The sequence below is a fragment of the Pollicipes pollicipes genome, unplaced genomic scaffold (assembly GCF_011947565.3).
Source record: "Pollicipes pollicipes isolate AB1234 unplaced genomic scaffold, Ppol_2.1 Scaffold_4002;HRSCAF=4701_pilon_pilon_pilon, whole genome shotgun sequence".
In the NCBI taxonomy this organism is placed as follows: domain Eukaryota; kingdom Metazoa; phylum Arthropoda; class Thecostraca; order Pollicipedomorpha; family Pollicipedidae; genus Pollicipes; species Pollicipes pollicipes.
This window is the reverse complement of record NW_023596420.1, coordinates 13,952,596-13,968,770: the sequence shown is the minus strand read 5'-3', so window position 1 is coordinate 13,968,770 and position 16,175 is coordinate 13,952,596. Positions and strand designations below refer to the sequence as shown.

At 47.1% G+C, this 16,175-nt stretch overlaps 1 protein-coding gene across 1 annotated transcript; it reads right to left on the bottom strand.

Moving 5' to 3' along the window:
* Positions 1 to 13,902: 13,902 nt before the first annotated feature.
* Positions 13,903 to 15,978, bottom strand: LOC119094625 (acid phosphatase type 7). The gene is made up of 2 exons (XM_037217712.1): positions 15,775 to 15,978; positions 13,903 to 15,128 (listed from the first exon to the last, which is right to left on the bottom strand). Exons 1-2 carry the CDS (start codon positions 15,961 to 15,963, stop codon positions 15,039 to 15,041), a joined length of 279 nt encoding a protein of 92 aa, XP_037073607.1. The 5' UTR covers positions 15,964 to 15,978; the 3' UTR covers positions 13,903 to 15,038.
* Between the last annotated feature and the right edge of the window lie 197 nt (positions 15,979 to 16,175).

Below are 16,175 nucleotides of genomic sequence, written 5' to 3'. Positions count from 1 at the left end.
AATTCCGGATTCTTTTCGTACAAATAATGCAGATCGAAGCAAACCGAAACAAACAGCAGCCATGAGCGTTATCCGCGATGCTACGGACGGCTTGTTGGCAAGGCACGCATTGGAATTTTCCGGATTATGTAGTATCGTATACGTGCCCAGTACTTCCAGCTCTGGCGAGGCACTCAGAAGCAGTGCGAAAGCATAAGAAGAGATTGCGAAATTTCTGACCCAACTCGGAGGCATGGAGCAAATTTTGGTACATGGGTCGCGTATGATCAGACGTCCTGGTCGGTAACCCAATTTTCCTTACGACCCGGAGGAAAGCATCGTCAAGCCGCAAAGCAAGTAGACAAGTAGCCGATCCACGGCACCTTCGCACAGGCGCAGCGAGAGTGTGGAGAGCGCAGGGGAGGACACTACAGGTCTCTTCTAAGAATGGCAGTGACGCAAAGCCGAAAAAGAGTGGAAGGATATCGTTACCCTGGAAATGAACAACCGGACCGCGTACCGGGCTTCCAAGCACTTGTAGTTTCTCACACTTCGGTAGATGGCGCTAATCATAACCAGGCAGTAAAAGCCGAGCAGTCGCAGGGCGGGGGAGGCGCGTATGGCTCCCACGATCCTGGCGGCCCAAGCCGCTCTGTCATTGGACAAATCTCACTACGTCATTCCGCCTACGCATACGACAACGGTCGGCGGCAGATGGCGGACCGCGCTCCGAGTAGTGGTATGTTGTCGGCCGGTGTATATGCGGGGGAGGCTTCGGGAACGTCGCTGACGGTCAATAGAGGTAAGATTCATACCCTGACGGCCGCCCCAGAAGCAAAATTGGTCATTCTGTACGTTGGACATTGTGTACCTTGGACATTGTGTACCTTGGACATTGTGTACCTTGGACATTCTGTACCTTGGACATTACGTACTTTGGAGGTTTTGTACTTTGGACATTGTGTACCTTGGACATTGCATATCTTGGACATTGTGTGCTTTGGACGTTCCGTACCTTGGACAATACATTACTTCGGACATTCTGTACTTTGGACATTATGAACTTTGGACATTTTGTACATTGGACATTGTGGTACTTTGGGACATTGTGTACCGTGGACAATCTGTACCTTGGACAATATGAACACCTCCACACAGAGCCATATTTTGGAAGTGTATTTCTCGTTTTAGGCATTCTGTACCGTGGACATTATGAACTCTGGACATTCTGTACATTGGACATTCTGTACTTTGAACGTTCTGTACCCTTGGACATGGTGTACCTTGGACAATATGAACGCAATCCCGAGTGGGGGATCAGTTTTTACCCCCTGAGACCTCAGAAACTAAGAGGGCTAGAGACACGACATTTTACAGGGTGTATTTTCTATACTGAACTCACTCACGTCAAAGTTTGAGGTTCTAGATTATTGTTTTCTTGTCACGTGAGGCCGACCGAAATAAGATCAATCTCCAGGATGGTCTCCAAAGTTCCCCCAGAACCTATCTAAGTGTTCTAAGCAAAAGGTCACATGATCATTTAAGAAGTCGGTGACCTTTTTGACCCTTCGAAGGTCATAGTGACCAAAATCACGCAAGACTGCTTTGAGTTTTGCTTTTGAATAAGCGACAAAGATTATGCTAGGCAGTATGTCCCTAAAAACAAAATGTTAACCTGAGTCATCTTGGGTCAGTGACCTGCTCTGACCTTTGAGAAGTGCATGAAAGATGTATAATGCAGTTCCTGTTATCAATATGTTGTGTTGCCTAAGAAGGTATCTCAGAGATGCATGATCTCGTCTAACATTATCCATTGTTGCATCAGATTGAACGGTTCAGTAGAAACCGGAGAGCTAGAATCGCTTTTGAACTAGGGTGAGAGTGAAAAATTCCATCGCAAAAAGACTGTGCGGGAGTGAAAAAATTAATGCACAAAAAATGGAGCTTATGAGCTCGTGACTGATGCTTCAGCAAACAAAGACATCTATTTCAAGTTAGCATGGACGTAATATCAGGTACCTGACGAAACTATTACGTTTTTTAACACCTCAGGCCATTAGAGTAAAACAGAATACATTAACACGCGCTGGGGTGGCGGTGGGGGAAAATTGACCCCCCCCCCCGAGGGCTTTGCCCGAATGGTTTCTGAACGGGCGCGGCGAAGTCTCGCCAAATTTTGCATAGCTGTCGAAAATTGCATAGCGGATCGTTTGACATCCAAATTTAGATGATGCGCCTTGTCAGGGTCGCTGGCCAATGACAGGTCAGTCAGCCCATGGTTTCAGCGAAGGCCAATTTCCAGGGAATCGTTCAATCTGATACAACAACGGAGTGCTGGACGAAGACATACATCTCTGAGAGGCTTTCTTAGGCATCACAATACTGAATGAGCAAATTACACTGATCTAAGGTCAGGTATGATGGTTCAGGCCAAGGTCAAAACCAACCTGATTTGTACTCTGGGCTTGCTGTATGCGGAATAGTTTTCTGGTGCTCATTTCGAATTCATTGATAGCAGGAACCGCTCATAACACATCTTCAGTTGAACTTTCTTAGTAGGTCAGAACGAGGACCATTTGACCCTAAAGTAGACCCGGGTCGAAACGTTTTGTTTAGGAACATACTGCCTAGCGCAATCCTTGTCGCTTATTCAAATGCAACACGCAGAGCAGTCTTGTGTCATTTTGGTCACCATGACCTTCGAAGAGTCAAACAAGGTCAGTGACCTCAAATGGGCTTGTGACCTTTTGCTTAGAGACAGCTGCCTAGGTTCTCGGGGCGCTTTCGAGACCAACCTGGAATTTGACATTGTTTGACCTTATTCGATGTGAAGGTCATGACTTAGGAAGCTGAAACCCTAACCTAAGTGAGTTCACATATAGTTCAAGACACCCTGTAAATTTGGTGTATCTAGCTCTCTTAGTTCCCGAGATCTCAGAGGGGGGGGGTCAAATTGACCCCTCCCCCACCCGAGCGAAGAGTATCTAGTCGGCCAACCGGGCGCGTGTTAAGACATAGTAATTTCATGACAGTGTTATGGGCATAACAAATTATTAACACCAATAATTTGATGCTGCATTTTTCAATTCCCTTTCACAGCACTTTTAAAACAAAACAAAGCAAAGGAATTCAATGACAAAATAACAACAGAAAATGCAACAAGCATAAAACACTCAAACACAAAAAACCTTGGACTCCTACACATCAGCCCATCGCCAAGCCAAACAAAATAGACATACTTCTGGCTTCTGTTAAGACGGGGTCAGGAAAAACAAACATTTTATCACTGTTTGTTACAATGCTTATTTCCATGAAAAATACCAATGTTTGTTTCCATGAAAGTAGCCTATACCTAACCTAAAGAGGCCTTACATCACCTCATCCTGTATAACCTGTTTGTATCACAGCAGCAGTTGTGAGTTACTGATTCTTGTACAATTCTTATTGTCACTTGCCATGCACTTGACCAACTTAACCTAACTTAGAGTAGCCCATATGATGAACATCATCTCAACTCACCTATCTGTTGACAGCAGCACTTGTGATAAAAACATGATGTTTAAAGCTAGTTTTTTGCTGGTTTCAGCTTGCATTTTTATTCAGGTCATTTGTGTATGTTTGTTGACATCAGACAAAGTTGACAAACACAATTCAAAACACTTTAAATCACTTTGAACAAATTATTTTGATCGTCATGGTTAACGTATGTCAAGGGCAATGATGGATAGGCTCCACAAAACAATCTCTTTTCTCAAGAAATGACATAACTTTTTAGATGACCATGCCAGTATTGCTGCTTGCCTTTTCAGCTGCAGCAAATGCATCCATTTGGGCTTGTTTATTCATATTTAATGACAAAGTTTGAGATGTTGGCTTCACATTTTAAATGGGGTGGTCTGACTATTTGTTACCTATCAATGTCTAACTCATGTTATAACTGCTATGCAGCATAGAATATCGCTGTGTTAAAAATATAGTGCATATATACAGTACAGTCATTTCCCGGTCAGCAAACCATGACAACTATGGAAAACATCTGGTTAAAGCAGCCATGAGGGACCACTTTAAGCAATTTGAGGCAAATAACCAAGAATATGGAACAAAATAAGCTTGTGACATCATAATTTGTCTTTTGGCAAAACTCGATGCATTAAAACAGAAAATGGCCAACTCTGGGTACCAATCATGTGTTGAAAGCAGATAAGGTAAGCAATTACTTGGTCCACAGGAGAATGGTTGGCTTCTTCCGGCTCCCTCAAAAACAAAAATTCAGCACCTTTTGCATGGTATGCTGGCAGGGTCATCCGACTCACCCCCCAAATGTAAATTTCATTCATGCCCACCAAACTTCGAGATTAAAATGTGAAACAAGTAAGAGGTTTGCACGACAAACATCTCCAAAGGGCTGAGTTTCGCCATCAAACACTTCTGTATTAGCCGTGTCAGGTCTGTCCCAAGGCTCTATAAGGCAGCCTCGCATTGTCTTAATAGCCTTGCCAGGTAGCCTGGTGAGCTAGACACTCGAAAGGCGTGGATTTATCATTATTGAGCACCGCCATGAAGCAAGAAAACGGTTAACCGAAGATTTAAAAGGGCCAAAATGGCGGTAAAATAAGTTTCGTGCTTCAAATTGTCTCCTTCATTCCCTGCGAATTGTTCACGCTTGGGTGCATATCAAACATGTTTGGGCGGCTGGCGAATTGATCCAATTTATGTATGAAATACGTACAAATTTGCATTTGGAGCATCTTGCAGAGAAATTAATCTAAATTTTAAGCGGCAGATTGTACCTCTAAAGACAATCGAAAAGAAAGAAAGCATAAAGTGGCATCACACTGGTATGATACCAAGAAAAACAAAAGTAGCTAAATAAATATAAAGACTGGTACTTTGCTCGCAAAATTTTGTTATCAGCTGATTTGGCTTAAAATCTGTTAATGTTAGTGCTCAAATGGTGATATTCATCTTGCAAGTTTAAATTAGAAGACAGTTCTTGAACTTTCCACTCATGCATTTCGGAAGTGATGCAATTTAGTGGTCAAGTTTCCCCCGGGAAAAAAGAAGCACGTGGAGTAAAATTCTCTACCAGGCCTTGCTGGTGTTTGTACCAGGCTCCGCTTTCGTGGTGTGGTGGTGAGACCAAACAAATAGGGGATGCGTAAAAACCTTGCATTTGGCGCACAGCTGCAGATTGTGATGCATTTTGTAAACAAACCAAACTTACTGTGTGCAAGCGGCTGGGGTCGATGGGGTTCTAGGACTTGGAGGTACCTGGAGCCCCTGCTCTGTGCATACATAAACGTGATTCAGATGTAGGTGAGGCGCGACATAGCCATAGGTGTCCAGATTCTGCGGAGCCTCGTTTATGCTTGGTGATTTCAGGTGAGCTCGGTTTTGGATGACATCTGAAAACCTCAGAAAGGGAAGTAGGGGTTTGGCATGTGCGATTAGACAATGTAAGGCAGGAGTGAAAAATTCACCTAAAATATGGGGAAAAGGAGTGAAAAATTCCTCCTCATAGGAGGTGTAGGTGTACTTTCCTACCTAACGATAGAAAAAAATCATTGCACACCATTCGTCATGTTTAAGGCGGCACATGTCGTAAATAATCTCAAAACAGGTAGAATCATGCTCCTACCTTCGAATTTCAATAACTTCGATGGCGGGCTCCCGAGCGCCGCGCGCACCGCACCGCCTGGACTCCCCAGCGCCGTTTCTGCGTTGTCGTTGCGTAAATACAATATTTCTGCTTACCAAGAGCTCTACAAAATGTACGGGACCAAGGTACACCATTCGTCGTGTTTAAGGCGGAACATGTCGTAAATAATTTCAAAACAGATAGAATCATGCTCCTACCCTCGAATTTTGATAAATACAATAGCGAGCTCCCGAGCGCCGCACGTACCGCACTGCACCGCCTCGACTCCCAAGCGCCGTTTCTGCGTTGTTGCGAAAGCACAATATTTCTGCTTATCAAGAACCATAAAGCGTGTACGGGACCATGGTAACAATAATAAAACAGCCAAAATCGTTTCTTATCGAGTTTAGGTACATTTATGAAACACACAGGCCAGAATAGTCCAGAACATATCCTAAACTAGCCTAACCTAACCTAACCTAACCTAACCTAACCTAACCTAACTGAGAATAGACCAGAACCTAAGCTAAGCTAAGCTAAGCTAACCTGACCTAACCTAACCTAACCTAACCTAACCTAACCTAACCTGAGAATAGACCAGAACCTAAGCTTAGCTAAGCTAACCTACCCTAACCTAACCTAACCTAACTAGCCTAACCTAACCTAACCTAACCTAACCTAACCTAACTAACCTAACCCAACCTAACCTAACCCAACCTAACCTAACCTAACCTCCCCACCCTATATCCCCTTCAACCCAGCGTCCCATTGGCGTCCATGTTCCATGCCATTTATAGGTGTCATATAGTGAACTTTTATTTAGCTGCCATGTTCTCATTTTGCTTTACATTCCCCACCCAATCCCCCTGCAACCCATGGTCCCGTTGGCGTCGAGGATCAAATTTCATGGATTCTTGTTACCTTGGCCCGGTACATTTTTATGGTTCTTGATGCTGCTTGATGCGCAGTAATGTTGTGACCCGCGCAGTAATGGCGCCGGTGTCGCGGGTGCTGTGTGTGTGCGGCGCTCGGGAGCTCGCCATCGTAATTATAAAAAATTGAAGGTAAGATCACGAATCTACCTGTTTTGTGATTATTTACGATATGTCCTGCCTTAAACACGACGAATGGTTTACCTTGGTCCCGTACATTTTGTAGAGTTCTTGGTAAGCAGAAATATTGTATTTACGCAACGGCAACGCAGAAACGGCGCTGGGGAGTCCAGGCGGTGCGGTGCGCGCGGCGCTCGGGAGCCCGCCATCGAAGTTATTGAAATTCGAAGGTAGGAGCATGATTCTACCTGTTTTGAGATTATTTACGATATGTCCTGCCTTAAACACGACGAATGGTGTACAATGATTTTTCTAACGTTGGTAGGAAAGTTCACCCTGACCTCATAGGGTGTTGCTTTACACTCAGAGTCGGCAATTCTGGGACCTGCTATTACTGACTTCGCAGATCCATGGGTCTAACTTCGCCCTGCCGTAGGTCAGCGACCTTACAAGGTGCATCTAAAGTTTTGATACTTAGTGATCCACTATTTCAGTTGTCTACAACTATGGAGACTGGCGCAGCTGCGTAGCGCCGTTCCGAAATAATTCCGAAAGACCTTCGGGGGGTCAATCTGACCCCATCCCAGTTTGTGTTAATTCTTGAACTGATGTACAGCGCCACCACACCTTGACGACGCTTGCCGTCCGTGGCGTCACAGCGATATAACAAGTACTTTCGGCATTTTTAAAGTATATATGTCGGTGGGACGAAGCTTGTGTCTATTGTACGACGATGATGGTTGCATGTAACAGAACAAAAAGTGCCTTTATTCCAGACCATATTGAAACAAGACTGCGACAATTCCACTGCCAGATGACAAACATTTAATGATGAAGGGATCCATTCCCATCGGTTGGTGGAAATCGACCAAACGAGACAGACCGTGGTCGTTGCAATCGCCATCCTCACTGATGGACGGACCGTCGGCTTTCGTTCGGGCGTTGGCAGGTGTTGTGGTGGGCCGGGGGGGGGGGGGGGGGGGGGCGGGGTGGGAGGCCATGTTCGTGTGACGGCCAGAAGGACCGGGCTGCCGATGTTTATGGCTGGAGGGCTAGGACGCCGAACGGCTTTGAGTCGCACGTGGACCACGCATTAGCTGGCGGCTGGAACGCCGGCCAACCTGGGACGTTAGTGCACGAGCGCCTGGGCAATTCGAGCGCACAGCCGGAGACGACTCAATTCCGTTTTTTGTCAGGGTCTGCGTGGTCGACTCAATTGAGGCAGATGAGGGATGAGTAGGAGCTTCGGGAGGGCTAGCTGGAGAATGGAGTCTAGTCTGTGTCCCGCATGTAGCCATCGTGGCTTTTGTTGCCTGTGCATATGTTTTGATGGACTGGGGACATTTTTGACTGACAGTGCGCCGTGCCTAGCATAGAAACGCACCTGTCTTAGCTTTTTCTGAGCAAATGTTTTTTCGGGTGGGACACTGGGAGGAGATGGCGGCGTGATCAAACGCTCCACAGCTGAGACAATTCTGGGAGATGTGCTGGTAGTCCCCTCGTGAGGAGTCTCGCCTCACTTAAAGGGAATGTTTCCACCTTACATGGGGTTTTTGAACTGAAATAGCCATCTTGAGGACCTTTTGATGCGGTTCATCACCGGGTCATGCCCTTTTTAAGAACCCAAAACCTTCTGGTTCCCGGTTATACGCTCACAAAAGTGCGAAAAAGGTTTATTAGGAGACTTCTCCAAATTCACCATGGCATTGATATCGTCATAGCAGCGTCATACGATTGCCGTTGTATTACAGGCTGTTTTCTTGTTGATGGTCAGAATCAGAATGGCCGCCGATATCTTAGCGAGAGGGATGATGCGGCACGTATGATACAATCTGCGGAAGGTGATGGGATGTTAGTGAGGATTTTCGCTGCTGAATGCGGTCGCGAACGTAAGTGTGAGCTACTTTCGGGTTGTGCGGCTCTCGTCACCAACGAAACGTGCGGCACTCGAAACCTGTGCGGAAATTGCGAGAAAAAGCCTGCAATTTGATAGTCACGACGGGCTGCGCAAGTGTGGGATCAGCCACTTATTTGGCATTGAAGTGTGAATCGGGCACTTGGAACGGGTGTGATCACTGGTGGCGCGTGCCAGTGGCTTGTATTGATCTTAATGTGACGGGGATGTGTCGTTGCGAGATTTGTACTTCTGGGAGGGAATTGTGGTTGCATTCTTTGAATTTTATGACTCCCAATAAAATGTGATATATTGATACCTGCCTCTATCTTTAGGCTTGCGTTTGAACATGGACAAGGTAGTTATGTCGGCAAACTGAAAAAGAAGCACTAGCACCCATGCTGCAGCGATGTTCAAAGGCAATTTTCTACCTCATTATGCCTTGCCAACATTTTGAGCCTTTTGAGTGTCACAGTACGTACCTAATCCATTGCATCCATCATATTAGCAATATCATTTTGGCAGTAGGAGCAGGTCCGTACAGCTCATTAATGCACATGTATGGTGTAAGCTCGCATGATATGACTCTGCAAAATGTCTTTCCCTTAAGAATTCTGGAAATGTAGTGCTGCATTATCATAGCTGCACATACTACTGTTTTAAGAAATTTTTATGCAGCCTAGTATTGCTTGTAAGTCATCAATGTCCTAGTCACTGCAACTTGTGCGAGATGCTCCGTGCTGGAAAAGGTGGAAAAGTATTGCTGTTGGTTTCTTGGATGGCACTTCGCAATATTTTTATCATGAGCCTTGAGTGCACAAGCAGCTTCATCACTCCCTTGCATTTCGCCCACCTAACCATGACTACATGCACTTTTCATGCCTCCAGCCTTGTGCAAGGTCAGCAGGTTTGCAGTTCCATGGCAGTGTTTTCTTGTCATACATGTGCTATTGCGTATGTTGCCAGCATTTCTTAGTAAAGCAGCCTGATGGCTGCAGCATGTTGCATGGCTGTGGAAGCAGAAGACGTGTTTGCATATTTGTCACCTATATTTTGTGGATTCCCAAACAGGCTGAGCAAGTGATGCCACTTAGGTTGCGGCTTTGCTGAGCGTGATTTGTGTATTGTATCGTGGTTTTTGGTCAGTCATATGTCAGATGTGGAGTTAATACAATAATGCATGCCTGACCCATCTTTTCATCATGTAATTTATTATGAAAGCAGCAAGGATCGCAGTACAAAAGCTGTATTATTGTTCATTATGCCATGCCACAGTGCGGCACTGATGAGGTAGTGCGACGATGACACCGTTAACCCGTGCAGTACACAATATACCACTGGTTGACTACTCCTTGTCAAGCCTATGAGATAACATTTTATAATTTATAAATGACTGGTAGCAACTTGGTTTAACAAACGTCGAAGGGACTATCACCAGCGAGAATGCTGTTGGCACCACAATGGTTATAATCAGGGGTAACTATTTAATTGAATGCAATACAGCCTGGGCAGGAAACAGATTTTGGTAGCTCAACCTTGCCATCTTTACCAGAGAAACAGCAATGCGTTGGCAATAAATTCATAGCAATGCTACAGATTTGTTAATCTGAATGAAATGAAAAGCAAAAGGCCTGTAAATGCATGCAACTGCATTTACGATCACAATAATAAACACTGCAGGCAGGGATACGTCGACGATACAGTAGACATTCTCAACAGTTCTTGGCAGGTTTCGGTAAGGGATTCACGACGTTATGTGACGGTTTCCACAGCATGTTGTGTTTTGATGTTAATAATCTGTCCTAAAAGCTGGCGAGCGCTACGTTACTTATGCCAAGCAGCCCACCAAAACTTCTCTTATGGCCAGGACCAAGACAAAAATCCACAAACAAGCCATTCACTAATCCACCACCTAACGCATCACCCGCGACAAGAATGGCCAGCTGGCGTCAGCTTTCGTGCGTTGCGAGGTGTTCTTTAGGTCTGGCTGCCAGATGCTGTCAGACATTTGTTGTCGACACAAAACGATTCCACGACGCCATCAAAACTGACGCAATGGGGCGCATTTTTACAAACTTTGACATTTTGCTACTTAGGGTCGTTTTTAAACCTCGAAAGCATACCACTGGTTACAAGTGTAGGCTTTTCCCATCACGTCTGATGCTTATCCTAATATATTCAAATGTGAAATATTCCCATTAAGGCATCTGGCACTCTACTTGCAGTACCGCTGCCGGTCCGAACCGTTGACATGTGAACACCTGAGTGGATTTGGAATGAATGCTCGTACTTAATAACGAAGGTAACCAGCGGTGAGCGTTTCTAGAAGTCGGTTGGTAGTGAAGGTGATAACGAGCAGGCTGGTGTCGCGACGCTGATCGTTTCTGAAAGTCGTCAGCCGTCGGACATGGCAAACTTGCTCGTCTCTGAGCCCAGCCAGGACCTCGTCCTCCATCTTAGACGGAACTCAGGCGCAATGATGGTGCCTTTATTGATGTCCCGGGCATGTTGCAGGGAGACTTTCACTTTGCTTGCCCCAAAATTCAGTTTGTTTAAGCGGAGCCCTTGACTGTGCGCGGTTGCTTTTTTGTTTTTTTGTTGATCAGTGATCCGTTTGCCGGTGCTCCAATTTTGAGGCTCGTATGAACCGCAGATTTCCTCGATTTGTTTTGATGGCCAAAAAACGTTGATTTTCCGAAATAATCACGTTCTCATCACGAGGCTGGACGCCAACGTAAGTGCCGAGAGGTTCCAGAATTGGTTCAGAGGGCAGGCGAACACTGGTCGTTGACAAGCGAGATCAGCATCAGAGCGAGCAGGCCCGGGGTGCTCGAAGACGAGCGGAGGGTCGGAACCGGGGCGTTGTACGGAGACGGGGTGCTATCCAAACCACTTGTTTAGGTCTCGTCAGACACGTGTAATGGCACCAAACGGGTCGAGCGTGAGCTCTGTTGATTCGCTATGGGTCGGTGTGACATAAACTTCACAGCAGCAAATACCTGCCCGGGGATTGTAGTCAATGTGCCATTAGCGGTCATACAATAGCTGTGGTTCTTAGTAAGCATATCACTCATATTATTTACCAACACAAAACAGTACAATGAACCTATGGAAACATTCAGTTCTCACACGATACACAATGTCACGCACACAACAATAACACTCGTTCGCGCCACCTATTGGTGGCCCACGTTTGATATGCTGACATCGTGCCGCTACCTAGGTACTTCCTGGCAGTGCACCATGATGCGATACATGATGATTAGCCCCTCGCGGCTAATCATGTGCATAATCTTCTGTTGTCTGCACGTGTCGGGTTACGTCATTCTGCGGCCATTTGTCTTGTGGCTCGGACCACCCTCCATGGACGATCAATGAGAGCTTGTTGCGGTGACCGTATCGAACCGTCTTACCAAGATATTCTGTGTGATTTACACCAGCCGTAACCCCCCCCAAACAAGCTTTAGTTTCGTATGGGCCTTGGAATAGGGAGTCATTCTTCTCTGAAGCAATACTATGCCCGGAATTTGGGGATGAATAACGTTTTAGGGAGGTAAGATTAACACTGAGGTTAAGCTCAACGCCCCCCCCCCCCCCCCCCCCAAAGGATTTTAGAAAATAACAGTTACAGTTACAGGTTAGTAACATTTATAAAGTGACCCTTGGCAGTTACGGTCTGAATTCAGGTTACCCGACCCCTTCCTTTCCCAGGCCAGGCCAATTTTTCAGGTTGAGGAGCATTCAGCTGGTGGAAACAACATCAGAACGCCGAAGGCCGAACCACGTTCAAATCTGGCATCGCCGCGCAGCGCACCGACATCTTTGACTGTACAGCGTAAGGTCATAACAAGCAACGGATATTGCGGATACGGTGGCAGTACGCGGACGACACGCAGGGTTTTGTGTGAGTGGGAGGCCGCCCGGTGATATTGTAGGCTGATCACATCCATGGAGCAACATCCTTCACACCTGTCCAAATGGTTTGCCAAAAACGGAATGAAAATTAACGACCAGAGAAAACAAGCTCATGTCCTCGGCCACACGTCAAAATCTTCGGAACCTGCCACCGACTAGCATCGAATTTATGGGCGCCACTGTGGTCAGCTCTTCTTCCGTTCGAACTTGGGCGTTGTATTTGACCAGTGAATGACGTCTACTGCGTACACTGATGACGTCGTTGCGACGATGCACTGGCGTTCTTATCGGCCTCAGCCACAGCCGGCACAGTCTGCCTCAGGCCACACTCATTACTCTAGTCCAGGGTCTAGTCATCTCAGTAATCCGTTACTGCAACTGTGTGTACGGAACATGTAACACTACTCAAACATCACGACTGCAGAAGCTGCTGAACTTCGCGGCACAATTCATCTCTGGGCGTCGGAAATATGATCATGCGAGCGATGTTTTACTAGATCTCGAGTGGGTGTCTGCTGACAACATGCTCTTATATCATACACTGACACTTCTGAAACGTATGCTGGCAAGATCCCAGCCGGAGTCGCTATGTGATCACCTTATCCATAGACGTCATGTTCACCATCGCACAACGAGGCAGGATATGTTACATGTGCCGGTGATCAGATCTGAATTGGGAAGGCGGCGTTTTGCTTACCGCACCGTGACCGCCTACGACGCACTACAGCAGAATATCCGCGAGCTGAGCCTTCCACAATTCAATTGCGAGTTGTAGTTATATCCTGCAGCGGCAGATCAATAACGGATAGCGACACCTACTTCAAATGACTTAAGCGAATGTGAGTGCGTTCTGCGTATGTGTGCCTACGTGTGTACGTGTTTGCGCGAGCCTCCCTGATCTACGGTGTTTTATTTCCATGACACGGGCTCTGTAAAAGCCACATTCTAATTGGAGTGAGCTTGACGTGTTATAAATAAATAAATAGATATGAAATGAAACATTGCGCAAAGTGATGGAAAACAAGGATAATGGAAAATCGGTCACACTTTCAGGAGCGTGACGTGATCTGACGTAACGTCCTCTCACTGCGATGTACGGACATCGTTGTTCGGCCAAATAGACAGCGCGGCAACAGCCTGCTATCCAGACGGAAGGAACAAACCCACATCACCAATGTTGTCGGCGAAAAGGTGGATAGGGCTCTCCGGGCACCGCGAGCGAGCAACTGCATCAGTTACGTCACTTGCGGTTGGACTTGGTGTCGTCACCGCCCCTTGTTCCACGAGAGCACGGCTGCACGGGTTGTGTGACAGCTCAGGGGGTCCTTGCCGACGCAGGCTCCCATGCCAGGGTACCCCTAGTGCTGGGGCTATGAACGATCACCGAGACCAATGTTTGTTTGCTGATATACAACATACTGATATGATATACTGCATGTTTATTGATATACGTGCATGCTGGGATTAATGGTCACCTTTGCAAAACACAAAGTGCAACACATGTGAGCACTTTATGTACTATATGTACGCTAATCGGCTGTGTCATCGTTCAGGTAAGTAGTTCGGCCACCGCGCCAACCGATGACACCTTCACAGCGGTTTGCATGCAGAGTAAACCAATATATCTGGCGAAGAACAAGCCAGGCGACTTCTTTCCTATCCGTTACTCCAGTCGCCTCGCACATTTTAAATTGGTGCATGACAAGAACAAACTGGCCGAGTCGGCGCATACGACGGAGAACAAGCGGAGACGACTGTGTAACAGCACACATGCACCACTGTGCAACACACATGTGGTGCAGCGGGCCGTTCAGCGCGTCCGTTGCTTCAGGAGCAAACTCGGAACTCCCACGCTTGTTCCAGTCTACAGCGTACCACCTATACATACACGCATTCTAATAAAATGTCGACTGATGACACAAAAAGACCGTAGTTCAGTCTCATCAACTACGATCATTGTCCATAAGCTCACAAATTTGTGCAAGTAGTCACATCCAGTTTGCGACACGATTTTAGGCTACATGAGATAAAGAAAAAATCTCGTTAGGTCTTAGAGCATGCGCCCATATCGCGCCGAACTGGCCTCCACCTTTCGCAGTAGTCGCATGTGTGGGACATTTATTTTGGACGGCCTACACCCGTTATTTTCACCATTAACCCGGAGAGACGCATGTCCTGCTACAACCCTCATGCACAGTCAACATCCGTATAAGCCGAATCCCGCGGGATTAATGACACAGCCTGTTCACAGACAAAATACGCGATCAGCCCGGTGATAAAACACGAGATTTAAACATCGGTAAACACACTGCATGGGAGATCGAGTACAAGGGTATGGTACATATGGCCTATGCACGTTGCTTCAACTCTTGACCAGAGCCTACGGCTAAAATAGATCATTATACGAGGTCCTTCAATAGATTGATGCTTCCGTCGGGTACACGTGCTGCGAGTTCAGTACACTGTGGCAATCAGAAAACAGGGAGGCCAAGACGTGCAGGCTGGCCTTCCCTGATCGTCCCCGTAGCCGGCCTCTCCACGGAGCAGAGGAGCAGCGCCACTACAGATACCCTCGCTCTGTTTTGCGCAGCTGGCTGAATGGCTTGTGGGCTTCCTTCCGGATCCACAGGCTGTCGATCACAGCGCCATCCTGCGGGCGCGCCGGGAACACTGCTTTAAAAAGGGTCACCAGGGCCCGGGCGACCTTCCTCTGCATATTTGGTCGGCGCTGGAACCCACGGTATGTGCAACAGCGGAAGTGTTTGCGCGCTTAGCTTCATCAGACCAATCAAGACATCCGCAGCAGATGAGATGCATGCTAGGTGGAACTAAATGTGCACTGGGTCAAACAAACAAGCGTTGAGAGCCTATCAACCGACGCATTCGCCTAAACTGGGGAATTTACGACTACGACTAGCCCTTATTCAACACTTTTTCACTGACATACACTTTTTACCACCCTTAGACCACCTTTAAAGCACTTTCTTGAAAACCACTAAAGCATCCAACCAACCCACCAACCCACTCGCCAGATAAACTGAAAAGCCCCTCAACATAGCAGCCAAAATGCAAGAAACAGGAGGTAATTTGACCATCACGTACATTAAATTATCACTGGCCCACCAAACAGCATATATGTACCAGCTGCAGCGGAGACTCGGTTAGAAAAGAGCGTGTGAGCCACAACCAATCAGCTATCAAGACTAGCACGGCCCTACGACATTCATCTGCACTTTTATGGCCCGATCAGAGCCGCGACCAGCTCAGTTCGGGCCGTCTGGCCTCCTCAGGCTCACCTTGTCGTCGGACACCTGCTCGATGAAGAGGTGGGAGCCGTTGGCCACAGTCAGGCGGGTGTAGCCGTAGTCGGAACTGCGCACGGCGCTCCAGTAAGGCAGCGTCTTGTTGAAGAAGTCGTGCCGCTCCTTGCAGCCCTGCACCGAAGACCGGACACAGTGGGGGTCACTATCGGCCGCTCCGGCCATCAGCCGAGGACAGGGCGGGCGCGACGGGCGCGGACGGGGCAGATGCAAGGATTGGGGCTTAATGTGACCGATTTGTCGTCCCACAGGTGTCGTGAGCACATCCGACGCCTCAGACAGCACATTTGATGCCTAAGCCAGCACATCCGATGCCTCAGCCAGCACATTTGATGCCCTAGCCAGCACACCCGATGTCTGAGCCAGCACACCCTGAC

Bases quoted from the DNA above. Each gene is read 5' to 3' on its own strand.
- LOC119094625 (XM_037217712.1), bottom strand. From the start codon at position 15,963: ATGGCCGGAGCGGCCGATAGTGACCCCCACTGTGTCCGGTCTTCGGTG. The intron at 15,129-15,774 runs GTGAGCCTGAGG...GCGCGCCCGCAG, and splicing joins AGCAGGTGTCCGACGACAAG to GATGGCGCTGTGATCGACAG.